Source organism: Zonotrichia albicollis, chromosome 6 (assembly GCF_047830755.1).
Source record: "Zonotrichia albicollis isolate bZonAlb1 chromosome 6, bZonAlb1.hap1, whole genome shotgun sequence".
Classification (NCBI taxonomy): Eukaryota; Metazoa; Chordata; class Aves; order Passeriformes; family Passerellidae; genus Zonotrichia; species Zonotrichia albicollis.
Window position 1 is genome coordinate 30,920,982 of NC_133824.1, and position 21,193 is coordinate 30,942,174.

General features: G+C 41.8%; 1 protein-coding gene and 1 long non-coding RNA gene across 2 annotated transcripts in view; one reads left to right on the forward strand and one right to left on the reverse strand.

Annotated features, from left to right (window-relative positions):
• The window catches only part of CHP1 (calcineurin like EF-hand protein 1), a 32,953-nt gene extending 27,021 nt beyond the window's left edge, over positions 1 to 5,932 (reverse strand). The window contains exon 1 of the mRNA XM_005480023.4: positions 5,798 to 5,932. Within this exon, the coding sequence (XP_005480080.1) occupies positions 5,798 to 5,864 (67 nt within the window). The 5' untranslated portion in view covers positions 5,865 to 5,932. The remainder of the gene's footprint in view (positions 1 to 5,797) is intronic.
• Positions 192 to 21,022, forward strand: LOC106629393 (uncharacterized). The gene is made up of 4 exons (XR_003380669.2): positions 192 to 1,528; positions 2,360 to 6,889; positions 13,244 to 13,337; positions 19,838 to 21,022. It is a non-coding gene; the product is annotated as an uncharacterized LOC106629393 (long non-coding RNA).
• Positions 21,023 to 21,193: the final 171 nt, after the last annotated feature.

The following is a 21,193-nucleotide window of genomic DNA, read 5'->3' on the forward strand; positions in this document are numbered from 1 at the left end:
CACTGATAACCTCTATATCACTCATGACACTAAAGACCCCTGCTATAGAATCTTTCTTTCACTTTTGTTTATCTCTCATTACTCCCATTGTCGGTTTTCCACCTAAAGACAGAAAGTGAGCTCAGTTTCTCTGCATCTGGCAAGTGGTCAGAAAGGCTTTGATTTTTACTTTACTTTTCTTCCTTTACAGGACTGCTGAAATCTAAACATTTTGGGGTTCACAGAATAAGAGAATAATCTGACTTGGAAGGGACCCAGAAGGATCATTGGAGTCCAGCTCCTGGCCCTGCACAGCACCATCCTCATGTGCCTGAGAACATTGTCCAAACATTTAAGGAACTCTATCAGGCTGCTGCTGTGACCCCTTCCCTGGGGAGCCTGTTCCAGTACCCATTCACTCTCTGGGTGAAGAACTTTGTCCTAATATCCAGCCTAAACCTTCCCTGTCACAGCCTCATGCTTTTCCTTCTGGTCCTATGACTGCTCACCAGAGAGCAGAGATGAGGAAGGTTTTGTTCCAGAACTTGGAGCCAAAGATAGATTTATCATTAAATTTAATAGTATTTTTTAGATCGTGCATTCAACCAGCAATACTTTGGTGCCCAGCCCTCTGTTAAGATCTCTCTGCCTTTGAGGGAGTCAACAGCTCCTCCCAACTTAGTGACACTAGCAAACTTACTTAGTATGCCTTCCAGTCCTGCATCCTAGCTGTTTACAAAGACTTTAAGGAGAACGTCTCATTAACATCAAAGATGTTGAGGAGAACACACCGGCCCTGAAATGGAGCCCTGCAGAACCCTACCAGTGACTGGTCACCAGCCTGATGTTACCCCATTCACTGAAACCCTCTGCACCCAACCTGGGAGCCAATTGCCCAGAAAATTAATTTCTGGGTCTGGGACATGGAATTAAAGGTTCTGGGACATGGAATTAAAAATTAAAAAGCCTATTTCTAAAGAAATTTGAGAAGGAGTTGAGCTACAAAGCAAGCAGAAAGTTATTGCAGACTTTAAATCTGCACTTTGAAACATAAATTACAAAGGCAATATTAAATTCAGCATAACTGTGTCAACATTGCCAAGGTACTAGACAACCCAAGATCTTAGACAACTAGATCCTTAGTCTGTGATGTGAGTGGGATAAACCTCTATAGAATAGCAATTCCTTTAACACTGAAAGAACACTTGTCCTGGTTTCAGCTGGGACAAAGTTCATTTTCTTCTTAGTAACTGGTACAGGGCTGTGGTTTCTGGATTTCATAGGAGAGTAATGATGACAACACACTGCTGTTTTGGCTGTTGCTAGGTAGAGCTTACCCTAAGCCAAGGGCTTCTCAGCTTCCCAGGCTCTGCCAGTGAGGAGGTGCACAAAAAGCTGAGAGGGAGCACAGCCAGAACAGCTGATCTGAACTGGCCAGAGGGATCTTCTGTACCACAGAACATCAGGTCCGGTGTATCCAGTTCCGGGGGCATTTGGCCAGGAGGGGCCAACTGCAGTCTGGGGACAGGCTGGGCATTGTCAACAGGAGGTGAGCAGGACTGTACTGTGTACAGTACTAGTACTGTGCTTCATTTGTCTTTCTCTGGTTTTATTTCTCATTCATTACAATTAGTATTTTCATTGCTATTATTGACACTTTAAAAATTATTATTATATTTTACTTTATTTCAATTATTAAATGTTTTATCTCAACCCATGGGTTTTACCTACCCTCTGCCCAAGCTTCTACCCCGACCCTGACAGGGATTAAGGAAGCATCTGTGTGGTACTTAGTTATCAGCTGAGATTAAACCACAGGGCCCGACAGGAGATCTTGGCTTTTCAGTCTCTGCTGATAAATTTAATAAATACAATGAAATAAGACTGAATTGAATGTTAATGTGTATTCAGTAAAGGTGCGATTGTCTACAATGTTAAACTAGGACTTACTGTAATTCTCAGATTAAATAGTTTAAAAAGCCTTCACCAGGACATGCACAATGCTTCTCTTACTTGCTCAAACTTATTTGGGAAGACGTTGCACAGTAGTTGTTTGATCTGTGACAAGTGAGGCAGGTTTCTTTTCAGGTTTGTTCTTTCTTTCTCGAGGCTATTTGTTTTTGGTTCAACAGTTCTGTCCTTTAGCATGACCTGCCAGCAACTGGGTTTTCAAACAATTCCCCCCCCAGCCTTCTTGTCTCCTCAGCGACTTGCATTCTCTGCATAGGATTGGGCAATTTGCTCAGTTTCACCTCAGGCTACTTCTCTACGATAAGACTGGGCAGCTTGCTCACTTCCAAGTTAAGCAACACACACAGAGAAAACAAGTACCAGTACTCTAAAGGCTTCAACCTTCCGCATTTCTGATTTAATGTTTTAGATACCACAACAACAACTGATGGTGAAAAAAAGAAGGCTGGAGTTAGATCTATTAGAAGTCCCATACTCCCACTCCTCCCTGAAAACAAAGAAGGTGATGAGAATTCTACTCAGCTATCATTCCCAAACTGATGTCAGCATCTCCATTTTTGGAAAATCGCTGGAACAGCTAGTATGTGAGAAATAGTCTGTAGCTGTTGACAGGAGAAGTGATATTTTCATTAACGTCACACTAGACAAAAAGCATGTCACAGCTCTGTGCAAAAGGAGGATGATTCAGGTTCACCACTGTCTTCTGTCGTAATTTCCTTTTGGCTCTCATCCCTCACAAAAGCTGTGTCACTGGACATTTTTCAGTGCATTTGTAAGCAAAGTAAAGATTCTCCTGAATAACTAGGAGAGTTAAGATCTGCAATTTATGACTGCTTCTAAAGTTATGACTGAAAATCTACGGTTAGAGCTTAAAATTAGCTGAAACACCATTTTATACTGCTACTCCACTAAGATCTTCCTAAAAATTTAGGATCAAGACCTCTAAATTAGGATTTGCTTTCTCTATGTTACTTATGTTAAATCACTGTAAAGTTTTTAGCAATTACATATTCTTGTCTACAACAGTAGCATAAACTCATATAAATATAAATATATACATATATATATTTGGAAATATATATAAATATTCATCAGAAAAATCTAGTATCTGCTACCATGCAAACCTTTTTTCCTCCCAAATTCAGGTATAAGCATTAATTTATTATTAATCCTTAGGCAGAGTGCTTCAAAGCATGGAAACAAAGGGTGTGAACCAAATAGTTTGAATACTGTTACATTCCAACAGCTTTCCAAAAGCTTGCAACAGAATGCAGACAAGCAACATCTTGGGTCTCTCATCTGTTTTTTTTTATAGTTGTTACTGAAATATCAAAGCAATTAGGATGACTTCAAGGTGTTTTCCTGCTAAAATCTCAAAATGTTATATGCAAAGCAAACACTTTCCAGACAACACCATGTGAGATTTAGGACTGTCAATTTCAGGCTTCGCACCTGCTGCTGAGAACCTCATGCATTACCTTTGCACGTCTCTGAACTTACCCTACAAACTGCTCCTCACTACCACAAAAAAGAGAAGAATTTTAACGCAAGCAATTTCATTCAAGAGATTGTGTCATTGCTTAGCTTTTGAAAGACTATGCCTCTAGTGCCCTAAAAGACATTTCTTTATCTGTTCTGCTAAAGAATATTAACATACAGTTTCTCACTCATGTCAGTACCATTAGCTCTTCAGTTTATGTGCTACATGAAATTGAGCAGAAGTTATATAATTCCACAGTTGAACTCAATCAAATTGGTTGTGTTCTACTCAGTACTACACACCTACCCCAGATGAACTGCAGGAAACACATTTCACAGTAAAGAGGCCAAAAAGGAATCTTTGGGAGCACTTATCAGACCACCAGTTCAAGATGGACTTGTAATGCTGCCAGACCTTTTCATGTCTACAAAGTCCCTTTCTCAAACTCTTCAGTAGCTAAAGTACCATCAGCATCAAGTTTCCAAGAGACCACAGCAGTCTATTCAGTAACACTACCTGAGCATTCTGCCTGTGAACTTTGACCCAGTTAACTAGTGTTTCTTTGGGTTTTTTCCTCACCTTGTATGAATATTTTCACCTATATGAAGTGTATAACAGTGCTAACATCTTGGTGGAATTTTCCATCCACCTAGAGAAGTATAAAAAGCAGAGAAAAATCACATTCCTAAACTGCAGTTACAGACTGGGGAGAAGAAGAAAATGATTGATAACGTCAATGAGACACACTGTGATGACTTACAGGCAAGCATGAGTCAGAGATTAGCAATGGCTGGTTAGCAAAGTGGCATGAATTATAAAATTTACTAGATAAAAACATGGGGAAATGAATGGACATCAGGTCACAAAGCTGAAACCCACCAGTCATAACTTTGATCACCCTCTGATGATACAAGAAGAGCATTTAGAGGCTAGCTAGAGTCAAGGGGATTTATTGCTTACAATGCCTATATAGCCATCTAAATGGTATTTATTTAACTACCATGTAAGTAAACTTTAAGGAATAAAACACCACAGACAATAAATCAAGTAGCAGCATGAGGAAAAATGTAAAACCTTCTGGAAAAATATTCCATATTTGGGGTTTGGATTTTGAAGCATCTTTATAAATGAGAGGAGGCTACCTTTACTCCATGATCTTTGTGATTAAAAATAAAAAAGCCACAGAAAGTTATTGCTGGATAAACAGACTTTGACATTTCTACTTGTTTATCACAGCTTTCCTGTAGAAGGTTTTCATGACAGATGGAAAAAGGATCATGGAAACTATGTTAACTCACTCAGCCTGCCACTACACTAGCTCCAGTGCTCTCTTAATCTTCTACTCCTCTCCTGTAGACACACATTTTCCTGACACAAATAAACTGACACTTAAGAAGAATATATGATACCATTGATATTGGAAAGAAAGCTGAAGAAAGCATTTTCAAGTAGCAAGAACAGATCAGAATGTATATTCAGAAGAAAAATTGGAAAAGCATGTTAACCTGAGAAGTTTCCTGGGGAACAAACAGCAAAGCGATACCTATGATGTTATGACCTCTGCTCCCCAGATAGTTAGGAAGGCATCCTGCATTTATTATCATTTAGTGGAACTAAATCATTTATTATCATTTGCTGGAACTCTCAGGCAATCATTCTATCAGGCAAATTAACAACACTGGAGTTTCACCTTCTCTAAGGTACTTTATGTTTGTGCAGTACAACTCGATCAAATACTGTAGGGTAAAGTATCTAAATATTAGAGTCCAGCTTATATAATGCTCTCCCAGTTGCTGACTAGTACAGGAATTTCACTTCTTTTTAGTTAATAACACTTATCTCTCGTGAGTTACATTACTTCCTTTAGGATTTAAATGCCACTCAGCATTAATTCTGAATACCCTTACGGCAACTTTAGCATTAGCCCATAAAACAAATAACACTTGGGGAAAAAAATTACTATTCAACGCCAGTTTCTTTGGGTTAAAAACTAAGAGACACTCCAGGACCAGGCATCCATACAGACAACTCTTCAAAACCCAAGGAGTTACCTCTGACCGAATACAATACTGCACACACCAAGAGCACGGCTTCCCTTCTATCCCGCTGGGATCTCGCTGCTGCTACCGGCAGCGGCGGGGGGGAACCGAGAGGCGCTTCCCCTCCGAGAGGCGTTTCCGCGGGCCTGCCACACATCCCGGCCCCGGGGGCTGCGCTGCCTGGGACCGGGCACTGCCCCCGACGCGAACGCCGAGGCGGCGCCGGGCAGGGCCCGCCCGGCCCCAGGGACTGCGAGCGGCCCCGCTCCGGCCGCCGAACCCGCGTACTGCCCGCCCCGCCCCGCCGCACTCAGGCCCCCGCACTCACAGCCCGTCTCCTTCTTGATCTCCTCGATTTCCTCGTCCCGCAGCAGAGTGGACGCCCGGGACCCCATCGCCGCCGCTGGGCCCGAGGAGAAGGGAAGGGAGGGGCCGGGGGAAGAGTTACGCAGCCGAAGAGCGGCGACGGCGGTGCCACAGCCGCCCCGGCACAGGCCCGACCGCGGCCGCCCCCTGCTCTGAGGCGGAAGGCGAGCGCGCACCGACTGCCGCAGCCCCGCCCGCCGCCTCCGCCCAGCCCGGCCCGGCCCGGCCCGGCCCCGCCCGCCGCCGCCCGCCCCTCACACGCCCGGCAGCCGCCCCCGGACCCCGCGCGCAGGCGTGTGGGAAGCTCCTGTGCGCAGCGAGAGCGGCCGGCTGAAGTCACTGCGTTGTTCTTTCTTTTCCAAGTTGATAGTGGGTCCCGGTCCTGCGGTCTTGCTTTGTTTTGCAAATCGCAGATTCACAGAACGGGGGAGGATGGAAGGGACTGCAATGGGTCAACTGGTCCAAGCTCCCTGCTCAAGCAGCACTTGGCACAGGATCCCATCCAGATGACTCTTGAGTATCTCCTGTGAGGGAGGCTCCACAACCTCTCTGGGCACCTGATCCAGTGCATGGTCACCCACACAAGAGAGTTTTTCCTCATGTTCAGGTGGAACTTCTGTGCATCCATTTCTGCCCATTGCCTCTTGTCCTGTTGCTTAGCACCACTGATGAGAGCTCCATCCTCTGACACCTTCCTTCAGATACTGATAGACATTGAAGAAGTCCACACTCAATCATCTGTTCTTGAGGCCAAACAGGCCCACTCCCTCAGCCTATCCTCCAGCTGACCATTCATCCTTATTGCACTCCACTGGTTGCTCCAGGAGCTCCACATCTCCCTTGTATTGAGGAACCAAGAACTAACACACCACTTCTGATACAGTCTCACCAGGGCTGAGTAGAGGAGCAGAATCAACTCCCTCGAGCTACTGGCCGTGCTCTTCCTAGAGCACAGGACACCATTGGCCTTCTTGGCCACAAGGACACGGCTGGCCCATGGCTTGCTGCCCACCAGGACCCCCAGGTCTTTCTCTGCAGAGCTGCTTTCCAGCAGGTCAGTGGTAATGATAAGCTCCCACCTCAAAGGGTGGAACCTGATGTATGTCTATTTTTTTCCCTCCTTCATGTCAGTGAAGAACTTGGAAACCAGCAGAAGCGCTCCAGGATTAAGGATAATTTTTGGTCATGGAATAGTCAATGGTGAGGTTTGCTTACTGCATTTTGGGGCAGGGGGGTCGTGCCCACCAATAGTTCAGCAATTTAATTCCTTTTTGGTTCACATCTGAATTACTTGGTTTCATTTTTTTCTCCTAGAATCAGTAGGAATTAAAATTATGTATAATCAAACAGCTTTTGTTCCCCAATTATCTATAAGTGAAATAATAATAATAATAACAGCTCACTTTGGGAAGGTCTTGGGACTGTATTGAATTAAAGCTTACTGGTTAAATAACAGTGGTTAATGACCAATGAGACTGCTAATGAAAGTAACTCCTCCAAAGTATTCAGTTGAGATAAGAGTGCCCCCTGTTTACATCCTGAAGGCAAGTTCATTTGATATGTTGTTGTACATGTATAAGACTTTCCCTTATGGACGGTGCTGAGAAGTTAAAATGCTTAAAGGTCATGTTAACTTGGTCTTACTTTTATTCACATAGGCAAAAACATCTCTGTTGAATGATCTGTTTATCTGAGCCTCCTTCACTAATGGCATAAATATGGGAATATTTAAGAAAAACATTTCTAATGTATAAAGGTCCTGTGCATTTCTATTGCCATCTGCTTTACCTCAGGGATAGGAGCAAAGTGCTGAGGGGCAACTAGCTAGAAGGCATCTACTGGACTTACCAAGTGATTAACTTACTTCATTCTGCCTTTTTTTATGTACTCGCTTTATTCTGTATGTAATAGTCTGTAAATTAATTAGTTATAGTTCAATGCTGACTTTGTTTCTGATGGGATGCTTAAGTCATTAGACTTGACTAGTCTTTAACGAGTGCCCAAAAGTTGCTTTTCAGCACTAGAATATAAATTGCTTCTGTCATTAAATTAAACAGATTCAGGGAAGGGAACAGCAATGCTTTTTAAGTATAGTGAAATGCTTCCTTCCTTTCACAGAAGGAGATGGGATGGGCAGTGCTTGCTGGGGGAACCACAACTCACATTGACTATAATTCTGATTTTCAAACTCAGTTGTTCCAAGTTTGTTTTCCTCAGCTCTGAAAAGGTGAACAAGGTGGTGGGTATAAGGCTTCTTCCAAGGTAAAAGGTTCCGCCAAGGCATTGTTTACAATTCTTCTCTCTCACATTTTTCTCTCTCTTTTTTATTTTTGTTTGTTTGGTTTGGTTTTGGTTGGTTGGTTTTGATTTTGTTCTTCTTTCTTGTTTTCCAGTAGTGTTCCTAGGTAGAAGAATTTCCTTGGTTTGTTTCCTTGTGGTTTCAGGGAGAATTTCCTATGAGCATTTCACCTATGGTGGAATGGTTCCAGAACAATTTTACAGGAAAGTTAGAGTTATATAGATGCTCTCAAAACATTTATAAGTGTCCCTTCAGAAAGCTAGTAAAAATATATTTCAAACTCCCACAGACCCATGCTCCAAGATGGTTTTACTTTAAGTCTTCTCACAAGACCACACTTGAATAGTTTATTCAAATATTATATTTCTTCTTATGGTCCTGTGATGTTACCATTTTTTATTATTTTAGTAACTTCTATTTGACTACAGTAAAGTTTCAGTGATACAACTTTTTTTTTCATATTGGTGAGCTTGTATAATTGCTCTCCAATTACACTACCTAACTAATGGATCAAATATTATTGATTCAGGGTAAAGACTTACAGATATTTAATTTGCATCATTCTTGGGCTCCAGTCAGGTACTTTATTCTTTGTGCCTTGAACTGCAGTTTACTTTAAGAGTGTTGCTGATCTTTGCAGTGAACATCTGTTCAGGTTCTGCTTTCACCTTATATTTTCAGAATAAACGTGAAATTTTATCTGAGATAAGGGCTTTTTTATGGAAAATAAGCTTATTGTTGGCTAGCTTCAGGATCTTCTGTAAGAACCACTCACACTGAATGAAGGAGTTGCTTCATATGCAGCAGTTCATTTTCTGAACAGAGGCAGAGGGTATTGCCTGAAATATTTCTCTTTCACATTGCACCAGCATGGACATTTTAATAATGTTTTGACTTCTGTGTTAGGTTTGTTTGTCTTGCTTGCTGAGATGCACTTTAGGCTGTTGAAGGAACAAACAAGCAGGCACAGAACCAAATAGACTGTGGCCCATGGAGTTCTCCCTATGTTTCCTTAGAAAGCCATCTCAGGGCTTCAGATAGCTCAAAATATTCCTTCTGAGGTAATGTGGATATTAGCCAAGCAGTGTACTTAGTCTTTGTCAGACAACGTTCTTCCCAGAGATTGTTATCTCTTGGTTTGTCTGTATCAGAACAAGATGTATTCTGAGAGAACAATGGTAACAGAAAGGTAGGTACAGAGCTTGTTATCTGCAGACATTGGAAGGAAACCAGCCTGCTTTTTAAAATGTTTATCCTGTAGCTCTTACCAACTGTAAAAGTGGCTAAGAGCACCACTGATCTTTTGGAGAAATCAAAGTGCTTCAGCCAGTGAGCATTCCTCTTGGTGACTATTTTAATCTTACATTTGTTCACGAAATGTACATGGTGTGATATATAACTCAAAGCTCAGTAAGTCTGTTTGTAGGGACACAGTTTGTGGTAATTGGGACTGGGGCTGCAGCAGAACCTCATCCCCCATGGACTACAGATGTGAGCAGCAGGTGAGCAGCACTGACAGCAATGAGCCATGGAGTGCCCAGGGGCACTGACCCATCACCAAAGGGAACAGAGGGCACACAGGTGCACTGCATCAACATCAGGGGTATAAAAGGCTGGGCTGAAGAACAAGAAGGGCAGGTGCTTGTAGCCTTCTGATGTGGTATGGTGATGCTCTGTATGGGTGAGTGCTTGATGCCTTCTGAAATTGTATGGTGATACTTTGTGTATTGTGGCTGTCTCAGCTGTGCCATGTGCTGCAACAACAATTGCCCTTTGGGTTTGTGGTGGCTGTCAGGTGCTGATCTGGTTGTGTGGGTCCTGCTCTGATGCATATGCAGGTGTATACTTATACAGGCACAGATCCAAAATCAGCTCATTTTGTTCTCAGAGAATGGTGACAAGAGTGCAAGGCTGTGTCGGCTGAAGAACAGGCATCTGCTTTTACCTGGATAGTGGGAGAGAAAACAGAGTCATAGAATGGTTTGGGTTGGAAGGGACCTTAAAGATCACTAGTTCTAGAGACACTTTGTATTAGACCAGGTTGCTTAGAGCTCCACCCAGCAGCTTTGGTTGCATACCCCCAACAGGGATTGTGTACCTGTTGGGCTGTAGCCTTGAACAATTCCAGAGAGAGGACATCCATGTCTCCTTTCAGATAAAATATATACTTTGATCATTTTACAATAGTCTGCTGTTTGTATATTCTCCACAGCTGAGCTGTTAAGTGTTTCAGCTATTTCACTGTCTGTTCACTTTTATATTTAACAATTCAAATACTAAAGTATGAGTGTAAAAAAAAGAAAAAAGAAAAATTGCAAGGGTTGATGTGATTGGTCTGTTAGTTTTGTCTTTTCCCTTCCCTAGCTAAGCCTGGAAATTAGGGTGCATTCTGTTTTTAGTGCATGTAATATTTAAATCTGAAACCTTTTTGTTTCATTGTGCATCATAATGAAAAAGACTAGTGCTGCAGTTCACTCTTAGACAGGGTTTTTGTCAAATAACAGAGTTGGGGTCATGCTCTAGACTGTAGGCATTTAAATCAGACTGTTCATGCTTGAAGTCATGCATGGCTGCTGCTGTGTCTCAGACTGTCTCTTTCACCAGTACAGTGTCCTTCAGGGCCTTGGATACACAGGTGCCCTTTAAAAGTATTGTGTTTGAGAACAAAAGTTTAACTAAGAGAAACTTTAGGGCATTCTCTCAGAGAAGGTCAGCACTACTAGGATGTGACAGTTGTTGAACCATGTGAATGTTCTGGCTAGAAAGAATGTTGCTCTAGCTAGAAAGAAACTTCAGGCAAGGCTGATAGTTAGAATCTTGTGTAGACCCATTTTAAAAGGTAGTTACTACCCAAAAATAGCAGCAGGTTTAATGTGCTTTTTTTTTTTTTTTTTTTTTTTTTTAAAAGATGCTTTTGCTGTTCTTGATCAAACTTGGAACAACCTGAGGCTACTGTGACTTAAGCAGGAGCCCGGTCAGCTTGTGCATTATGTTCTTTGTTCTTTCTGCCCCTTGCACAAGTGCAGAAACAAATTCAAATAGAGGCACCCAGCAGTGGGAACCATCTGCTGGTAAAAACAGAGGTGAAAATGAGGGAACAGGCCAAATTATCACAAAAATCTGATTTTGCTGGTGCTAGCCCTGGTGGTATGGTGATTAGTATGTGACTAACAGGAGAATTAAGAGCCTTTTGAAGAGAAGGAAGTAACACAATGGCTATGATCCTTCATAATGGGCATGGAAATGTTATACACAGTTGACTTGTGCTTGCATATATACTAACTTTTCATGTCATAGGTATGACTGCCTGTAGGAACTCCTCAAATCCCAAACATGGGCTATGTAGCAAGCTTCCAATGGCACAGGTTTCTCTCAGTTTTAGGGGCCTTTTTCCCCTAAAAATTGTTATTTCATTACAGATCAAATATCAGTCATTGTTAAGTCTTAACTGTATGAAAAAGGTAGAGCTGAAAATTCCCACCCAAAGCACTCCCAAAGGTACTGGCTGGAATATGTAACAGAACCAGTGGCAATAATTAACCAGGGCTGCCCACAGCAGGATCCAAGGTACACAGAGTTGCACTCATTGTTCTGTTGTCTCGGTATGAGCTGCTGTGCCTGCCTTCCTTGCACTGATAGCTCTCTGTGCTCAGAGAGTCAATTACTCTGATTCCTTGGCCTCAGTCCTACTTCTCATGGAAGTAAGGGACTGACAGAGTCTGGTTTTGGGTACTCTGTAATGTACCTGATACTGTGAAATTAAGTTATCTTGTCTTCTACTCTGTACTGCTGGAAGAATAACTGGGAGGTACTTCTGAGCAAATTCTCACAGATGCTTTTTGTGAAGCACTTCCTAGAGACAGCTTCTCAGTGTTGTTAAAATGGGAACAGGCTGGGTGCACAAGTGAGACTCTGCATTAAAAGGCAGCAGTGGAATTAAGAACTCTGGCTTACATGGAATCCTGCCTGCATAATTTGAAAAATGTTATCCCTGGCTTTATCCAGTGGCTGCAACAGTTTATTCCTTACAATAAGTAAACTAATATAATTAACACACCATTTAGAGTGTAGCAGTGTTCTGATGCTCTTATAATACTTCAACAGGTAATTTTTTTAAGTAACTTTTAATAAAGTTCATGGAAGTGTGATACTGCTATTTTACATTTGACTTCCCTGGGAGCAGGGGTTGTGTACCTCTTGGGCTCTAGCAGCCTAAAGAGCTGCATAGTGAGCAGGCAGCTGGCTATTGTCAGTGCTTACATCCCTAACCTTGCTTTCTGAGCATCCTCACACTTTGAAACTCCTGCCTTTGCAAAATGTGGGTTGCATGTCTGTGTACTACCAAAACAAACACTGCACTTCTTCTTAAAGGTGTGTGCTGAAAAAAATACAGAAAATTTGACAGCTTAAGAGAGACTTTCCATAAGACAGAAGTCCGTGAGTCAAGGTTTAACCATAAAATGCACAAGTGAAGAACTCACTGCTGCTATCTGATTCCACAGATCATGCAAACAGGTAAAAAGGATGAAAGCAGGAATAGAAACAAGCCAACACCATGCTATTGTGTTGCCTGCTTTCCTTCTGGCTCTATGTGTTGTCAGAGATGAGTCATAATGGCAAAATCAGTTTATAGGCAAAAGGTTTGACAACTTAGCTATTCTTTCACCATATTTTCCTTATCTTGAATCATTATTTTAGGTTTTGGATAAAAGGTATAAAACTGTAAGTATCCTGGGAAAGCATCACTGTATGTTTACTCTCTTCTGATACTAAGAGTACTGGGCTAGAAGGAGACATAGACAAATACAACATAAAACTTATATAAGTCATTCTTAAAACCTAACCTACCCTTTTACATAACAGCTTTAAGGAGTCAGATTGCTAGCTCTGCACTGCATGCAGTCAGAATGGTGATTAATTTGCTTGTAACATATTTTACTTCTTATATGCAACCCCACTGTCAAACCTCCACATTCTTTGCCTTGGATTAATGGACATTGGTCATGGCTATTGATCCCTTCCATCACAGGCTGCTGATGCTCTGCAACTGTTCTGCAGTTCTCTGTGACAACTTGTGGCTTCCTTCTGTACCATGTCTGCACTTTACAGGTGAAGATACCTTCCAGTGAGATGCCACCATGAAGTGCAGACAGCAGGTGACTTCAGTGAGTGATTCAATGAGGCACCTTCTGAAGACTCAGTGGTGAGCTGTCCTTTGCCCATCTTGAGATGTTTCTGTGAGGTTTTTTTAAGAGCAAGGCAGTAAGCAGTGATTAAATTGCTGTAGTTAAGGACATTTTGTAACACTGCCTTGATAGACAGGCGCAAGCATTAGTTGGCATCAGTGCTTATGCTGGTATTTCCTAATAGCTCATTTGAAATTCAGGTTTTGAAGAACCACAAAGGTTGTACAATACAGGCTATATATAACTTGGGTGGGAAAATGTTCTGGATATGTTAATATTTTTGACTAATTCTGAAACCTAGTTTCAACAGAGCAAATTGCTTAAAATGAATCCTGAGTCAAATGGGGGAAAAGGGAACTTTTATTGACAGCACTATTAGAAGGAAATAATCCTTGTGCAGTTCAGCAGCCAATTTATCATTCTCTTATTTCCCTTGGTTTTGTTCATCTTTCAGATGGGAACAAGAAAGGGAAAACTTGATGGGTTAAGAACTTTTAAGATTTGGGGAACATAAGCTTGATAAAATAGACTGTTTCATATGGAAGGGACCTATAGTGAGCATGTAATCCAACTGCCTGACCATTTCATGGCTGGCCAAGTCAAAGCCTGGTATTAAGGACATTGTCAAAATTCCTCTTAAATACTGTTAGGCTTGAAGCATCAACCACCTCCCTAGGAAGCTGGTTCCAGTGTCTGACCACGCTCTTAGCCAAGAAATTCTTCCTAATATCCAGACTAAACCTTCCCTGGTGCAGCTTTGAACCATTCCCACATGTCCTGTCACTGGATACCAGGGAGAAGAGCTCAGCACCTTCATCTCCACTGACCAGCTGGTGATGCTGTGTTTGATGCATCCCAAGATGCCAGGGAACACTGCTGACTCCCACTGAGCCTGCTGGCAATCAGATCCCTGTCTGCAGGGCTGTTTTCCAGCCACTCTCACTATATATACTTGTGTCCAATGTTATTCCATCCTAGATGCAGAATCTGGCATTTCAACTTGGAAAATTTCATCCCATTAATTATAGCCCAATGCTCCTAACTATGTAGATCCCTCTCCAAGGCCTCTTGTCCCTCAAGAGTCAGCAACACCTCCTGGCTTGGTACCATCAGCAAACTTCCTAACGGTACATTCAACTCCTACATCCAGATTGTTGATAAATATACTGAACAAAACAGGCTCTGGAATTGAACCACAAGGAATACCAATGGTATCCCTCAACTGGTGCCAGTTGCCAGCTAGATAGATGTAGCTCCATTCACTAGAACCCTTTGAGCTCTGCCCTTCAGCCAGTTTTTCACCCAGAACACCATGGACCTGCTTATCCCACAGTTGGGCAACTTGTCCAGAAGGATGCTCTGAGGGGCAGTATCAAAAGCCTTACTAAAATCCAGAAAGGATGTGACCAGCAGGACCAGGGCATTGATTGTGCCCCTGTACTCAGCACTGGTGATGTCATGGCACAAACCCTGCAGTCAGTTTTGGACCTCTCACTACAAGAACAGCACTGAGGTGCTGCAGCATGTCCAGAGAAAGGCAATGGAGCTGGTGAAGGGTCTGGAGCATAAGTGCTATGAGGAGCAGCTGGGGACCTGGGCTTGTTTAGTGTGAAGAAAAGGAAGCTCAGAGGGCACCTTATTGCTCTCTACAAGTACCTGAAGTGAGGTTGCAGTGAGGTGGGATTGGTCTCTTTCCTCTGGTAACAAGCAACAGGACAAGAGGAAATGGACTCAGGTTGTGCCGGGGAGGTTTACACTGGATATGAAGAAAAGCTGCTTCGCTGAAAGGGTGGTCAGGCATTGGAGCAGGCTGTCTGAGAAAGTGGTGTAGTCACCACCCGTAAAGATGTGTGGATGTGGCATTTAGGGATGTGGTTTAGTGGTGGACTTGATGGTCTTTGAGGTGTTTTCCAAGCTAAATGATTCTATCATTTTTCTAGGATTTTTAATCACATGACCTTGCTTTTTTGTTCTGGAGAGGGGTTGTGATGGGGTGAGAAGATTTCCAAAGAAGCTATTAAATAAGGATATCAGATACTTAATGAGACCTCACTATATAGGCAAGATTTTTTACCAAATAGGAACAACCTCTTTCCTACAAGAGCATTTTTTTATCCCTTCATTCTGGTCTTTTTACTTCCTCAGTAAATATAAGTGGGTTTGTGCTGCCTGTTCATAGACTTAAAATCTTTTTCAAAAGCCTGGATTAAATGTTATTTGATATTGCTATAAAAGCTACTCAGTGAAACCTCTAATTTGAACACAGCTTTATTTTTATCTAAGTTTTAGAATTCCAATAGTGTTTCTCAAAATTTCTGTTTTGAGAATTCTGTACAGCAAACCTAAGCCAAATGACAACATGCTTTCCTTATTACCAGACCAAATCATCCCATTGCCCTGAAGACTAAAAGTGGAAAATGACCATGTAATGTGCATGCAATAAATATACCAGTGTAAACAACTCCATAGTGCAGTTTTGCCCAGGGTATCATGGTCATGCTGTTTAATTGGGGCTTATTTTCATGTTCTTCTGGTTTTGACTGCTGATCATGTTACTATCCCTAGCTGCTTCTCTAGCTCCCTTCATGGGAGGTGTTTTTTTTGTCTATAGGTCTTTTATTTCAGCTCTTAGGAATCCAGTGTAGTTTCAGAGACAGATGAGAGAGAATCTAGCATTAAATGCTGGAGTAAGCGTGTGTTGGTTTTTGGTTCATGTTTTTGTTGGTTGGGTTTTTTGCTGGTTTGTTTTTTGTTTTGTTTGTTTTTTTTTTCAGGAAGCAATCCCTCCTTCCAAATTTCTGCTTTTCTAACCAACACAGGCTTGTACACAGATGGCCTTAGACACTGAAAGCATTCAGTTGCACTGAAAATAAAGATCAACGTGAGGAAATGTGTTGTAAACTGCAGAAGTCTATGATGAAAAGCTTTCTTAAATATTTTTCAACTTAAGTAACTGTCTTGGGACAGAGTACATTTTCTTCTTAGTAACTGGTACAGCGCTGTGGTTTTTGGATTCACTATGAGAATAGTGTTGACAACACACTGATTTGGTTCTTATTCAGTAGTGCTTACCCTAAGCTGAGGGCTTTAAGATTTTCCATGCTCTGCCATGAGGAGCTGCACAAAAAGGTGGGAGTATGGCCAGGACAGGTGATCCAAACTGGCCAAAGAAATATCCATACCATAGAATGCCATGCCCAGTATTTAAACCAGAGGAGTTACCTGGAAGGGAGCTGATTGCTGCTCAATGATTGTGCATCACTTTTTCTCTTGGATTTTGTTTTTCTCTCTCCCTCCACTTATCATTATTATATTATTAGGTTTTTTGTTTTTTGATTTATTAAACTATTTTTATCTCAACCCACAAGGTTTAACTTTTGTTTCCAGTTCTCCTCCCTACCCTGATGGGGGTTGAGGGGAGTGACCTTACAGTTGGCATGAGATTTAATTTGTGGCTGGGATTAAACCACAACAATAACTGGTTTCATCTGCACTGGGATACACAGGAGAATCTTGATATATGGTCCTTGAGACCCTTCCTAGCTTCTCTGCCTAAAGCATTTGTTCTGAAAGCCAAGTACCTTCTGCTGCTCCACTCATCTCTAATGGATAACTTGATGTCTGACCTAAGTATTTAAATGCTTATTGGACTGGGTCTGGAGATCACTTTGTGAGCACAAAGGTGGGTATGTCTTTGATTATTTCTCTGGTTACTGATTGGATCTAGGGCTCTAATGGACAAACTCTGGAGTACCCAGTTAGCAGAAGCTTCTTTTTCTGCAGCTGTACCGCCTGCTTTATGCGGCATAGCTTGTTTCAGTGTGCAGCAGTGCTGGTGTCTGTGTGCACCCAGCTCCATTTCCTGTTAGCTCAGTAGCAGAACCCAGCCCATGCCTGCCTAGTGGATGGCGAGTTGCAGCTCTTAAGGCACGAGCACAGTCACGTGCACCTTCTGTTCACTCTGCTCAGAGACTGAGAACCACTGGGCTCAACAGGGGCTGGTACATGTGTGAGGATATGAAGAGCAACAGGCAGGAGTAAAGTGCTGGTACCTGGAGCTGACAGAGTTGCTTTGTTTTGGTGAGAGTGTTTGGTCCCCATATCTTGTTCCGTTTTTCTCCTGATCTATCAACTGTGCTGCTGAGCTGGTTTGCATACACTGTCTGGTTTTGAGTAATGTTTGTTCACCAAAGATTTTTATTTCTATAAAAGCATGACTGAGTTATCTGGTCATCCTCGTTAATTCTCACAAGAGTTATCTTAAAAAAAAAAAAGGTGAAAAATCAAATAAAGTAATGTTTTTAATCTTTGGTTACACAGAACCAGTGGTAGTGGATGCTCAGGTACCCTGGAGTGGCTGGATGGTGGAGACTGTAGTTGTTTGTTAATTTTTAAAGCAGAAAGTGGAGGAAATGAGATTTTTGGTGAAAGAGCTTCACTTATTGCACTGCTGGAAAGAACAGGTCCATGCAAACCAAACAAGCAGTGGTATTGGTGTGGTGCTTTTCTGTCTGCTCAATGACATAATCTTGTGGGAGCTTACACTAACTTGGAAGATATTGTTGGTATTAAATTTGGGTGAAAAGTGCATGGTCAAACATCCTCATTCATAAAAAAGAGACCAAACTAACATGATTAAATCCTTTTAGCTCCTCATTTTTGCAGTTGTTAATGTCTTGAAGTATTTATTAGGAAAAGAGAATGCAGCTCTATCTTCATGAAAAAAATTCTGTTTTTCTTTGCCCTAGTTTAACAAAGCACTGAAGCACAGACTTGAATCCTTTGGGAATTACTTAAGGGCTCAGAGCCTTAAATCCCATTATTGAGGATTTAGGAGTAGATTAGATAACCACAAGAGGTCATAGTTGCTTCACAGATATGAGAGGAGGTCATATTTGAAAATCTTTTCTGTTTAGAGGAAAGCTGTCAAAACAAAGAGGGTTGTTCTTAGTTCATGGGGAAAAAAAAAGAACTTGACATGTGAATTTCCATGAGAAATGCATGCAAAAGTAGGCATGACACAAGAGAAAAGAACCGTTTGTTAAAGGGAAGAGAGTACAAATTCTGCTTTGTATTGGGCTATTTGTAGAATTTTTAAAATGGTTCTCAGCTTGCTGAAAACAATCCTTTTGTAAATCCATCTATTCCATAAGATTAGCCAAGGAATTAACTTGATCCTGGGTATTTCAAATGGTATTTTGAAGACTGATTTGATATCTCAACTGGTTGTCATTACTTTCTGCATTCTAAAGCAGTTGGCTTCAGAAATCTAGTATGGGTAGCAAAAGATTCCATTTTCACTGTCATTTCACTGTTAATAATTTTCTGTTGTTTCTATATCTTGTGGGTAGATCACACAAATAGAAGTTTCTTCTACTTTATTTGAAATCTGTTTGTAATGCATATTTAAACTTCAAATGTGTAGTGGCAAAATACCAGAATCACTTTCTGACTAAATGAGCTCCTGCTAGGCTCAGATCATCCTTGTGGTCTTTGACATACTCAGGAGTGCTTGATTTGAGACTTCTGCATCATTGAATGTGATAATGTGATCAGACTGTGTCTGACTTACTAGCAACAGCAAAGTATTGCCAGTGGTTCACAGCAGCCAAAAGAGATAATGCAACATTCTTGTTGATGAAGTACTGGCAGAAGAGGATGAAGAAGAAAATATAGAAAAAAAAAATAAAAAGGAAGGAAATAAAAAGAAAGGCATCTCATTGATCCTGATGTTTTTGGAAAGGTATGTTGACATTTCCTGTGGTTGCCTGTGTCATCACCTGCAAGTGGTAGTTGAGTCTTCTGAATGGTGGATGCTCCCTCCTAAGCAATGGGAGGGCACTCCCTGACTTTTTACCCACAAACCAGATGCAAAGCAGCGCCCTCTGATCCTCAGGGCTTCATTATCGAAACCCTCAGCTTCTCTCTTCCTTGTCTTTCAGAAACTGATAATCTTCCTCCCTGCTGAGGGGGAGGAGTGAACACAAACTTCCCACCCTGAAACGCCTGGCAGTTCCTGCATTTTCAGTGTGACTGTCTGCCAGCAGTAATTGTTCTTCTTGTGGATGCAGACGCCTAGGAAAAGAGCTAGTAAAGCAGCTACATCTGTTATATTTTTACCCCTCCTTGTGGATTCATACTGACGGTTGTTAGGTACTTGGAAATCCAGACCTGTTCTCATGTTTAGGACTTGAATTCAAAGAAGCAGATGCCTGGGAACCCGGTGCACAGAAGTAAATATTTTCCTAGAAGTGCAGAGTCCTCTAGTTTAAGAGGTGCAGTTCACACGCAGAGCTCTGGTACCACAGAGCCATTACCACACCCATGTGCAGCACAGTTGATATCCCCAGTGCACTTTTGGTAAAGCTGCAGTAGATATGGTGCTGTGCTGGATGTGATAGCAGGATTGTTGTGTTCCATTGGCTAACTACAGAGGGACCTCGTCCCTGGTTCTAACAAAACTATAGTATGCTATTTCATATTATTGATTTCTTTTCTGTTTCTTTTTCTTTATTAGCCCATTTGCATGGAGCTGCCAGAGGAGCTGTGTCAGCTGGCAGACATACAGAAACTGAGAAGGGAGAAAGTAATAGAAGACTACAGAATGAATGAGGATGGTCTTTTGATCCAACCAGCCGTGGAATTTAATAGAGGGAAACAATCCACAGAAGGATAGAAACTACAGAGATGATGGTGATTGCTTTCCCACAAAAAAAAAAAAAAAAAAAAAGGCAAAAAAGCAGGGTCTCAAAACACATCCTTCAACAATCAAGGATGTACTTTGTCAAATTGATATGGTAAAACCTGTGGGAGGACTTTAAACTGACCTCAAGCAGACTGTATGAATTTGATTTCTGACACAGGTGATTTGATGAGCTTAGATTGGATGTTTGGAGACATCCAAGTGAAAAAAAGAGGCTACTCCCCATGCAGAGGTGTCCAACAAAAGCTCCTGACTTTACAATGACAGATAATTCAACATTCCACTGTTGAATGGAAATAACGATGGTCTGTCTTTTGGAGGAAATTCCTGCTGTGTCTAACTGTTCTTCTCTAGGTCTATTTTTGAGATTCATTCTTTCTGAGAGCTATTTTTGATTTTAGAAGAGTGACTTTTCTTTTTCTTGCATTGTTAACAGACCACTTCCTTAAACTGTATTAGTTCTTTTGCTACCTGTTGCAGGTATGTAAAACTCATTAGAGCAGCTTCCTGCTGCAAGCTGCAGACCACCACCACCACTGTTGTTCGCCACGCTGCCACATCCAGCTCTGTGGATAAGGCTGTAATACCACTGTGCTGTGTGGTGTGTGTAAAAAGCACTTTAGGAGGTACAGACCAGTCCCCCCCCAGGCAAAATAAAGTATTAGGGCAAAACTACTGCTCTATCACAGGACAAAATTAATGTGAGCCGTGCCTCAGTCTCGGAACAAGCTTTCTGACATATCAGCAAACACTGAATGTAGAATAGGGAAGAATGGAGAAGGATCAAAGGTGACTGTGCCAACCAGATGGCAGTCCATGAACAATCTGGGCATCAGGCTGCAAAGGTGGGAATAATAATGACACCAGCTTGGAAGGGATGTGACATCTGTATGTCAGTACGTGCCACTCGCTACCTGTTTGCATTGGTTTTCTTTGATGTAAATTGGTGTGACTGTGCTTATGATGTATCTAAGCATTTAAAAAATAGTTTTGGGGAAACGTTGGTTTTCTGGTGTGTTGGGTTTTTTTACCTCTCCCCACAAAGTACTAGATTGGCACTATTTAAATAGGTTTTCATTTGAAACTGTAAGTCAGACTTCTTCACTTGGCAGAGTGATAGAAAAACTGCCAAGGTTTTCTTTGTCATTAAACTGAAGGAAGATTTTTCCA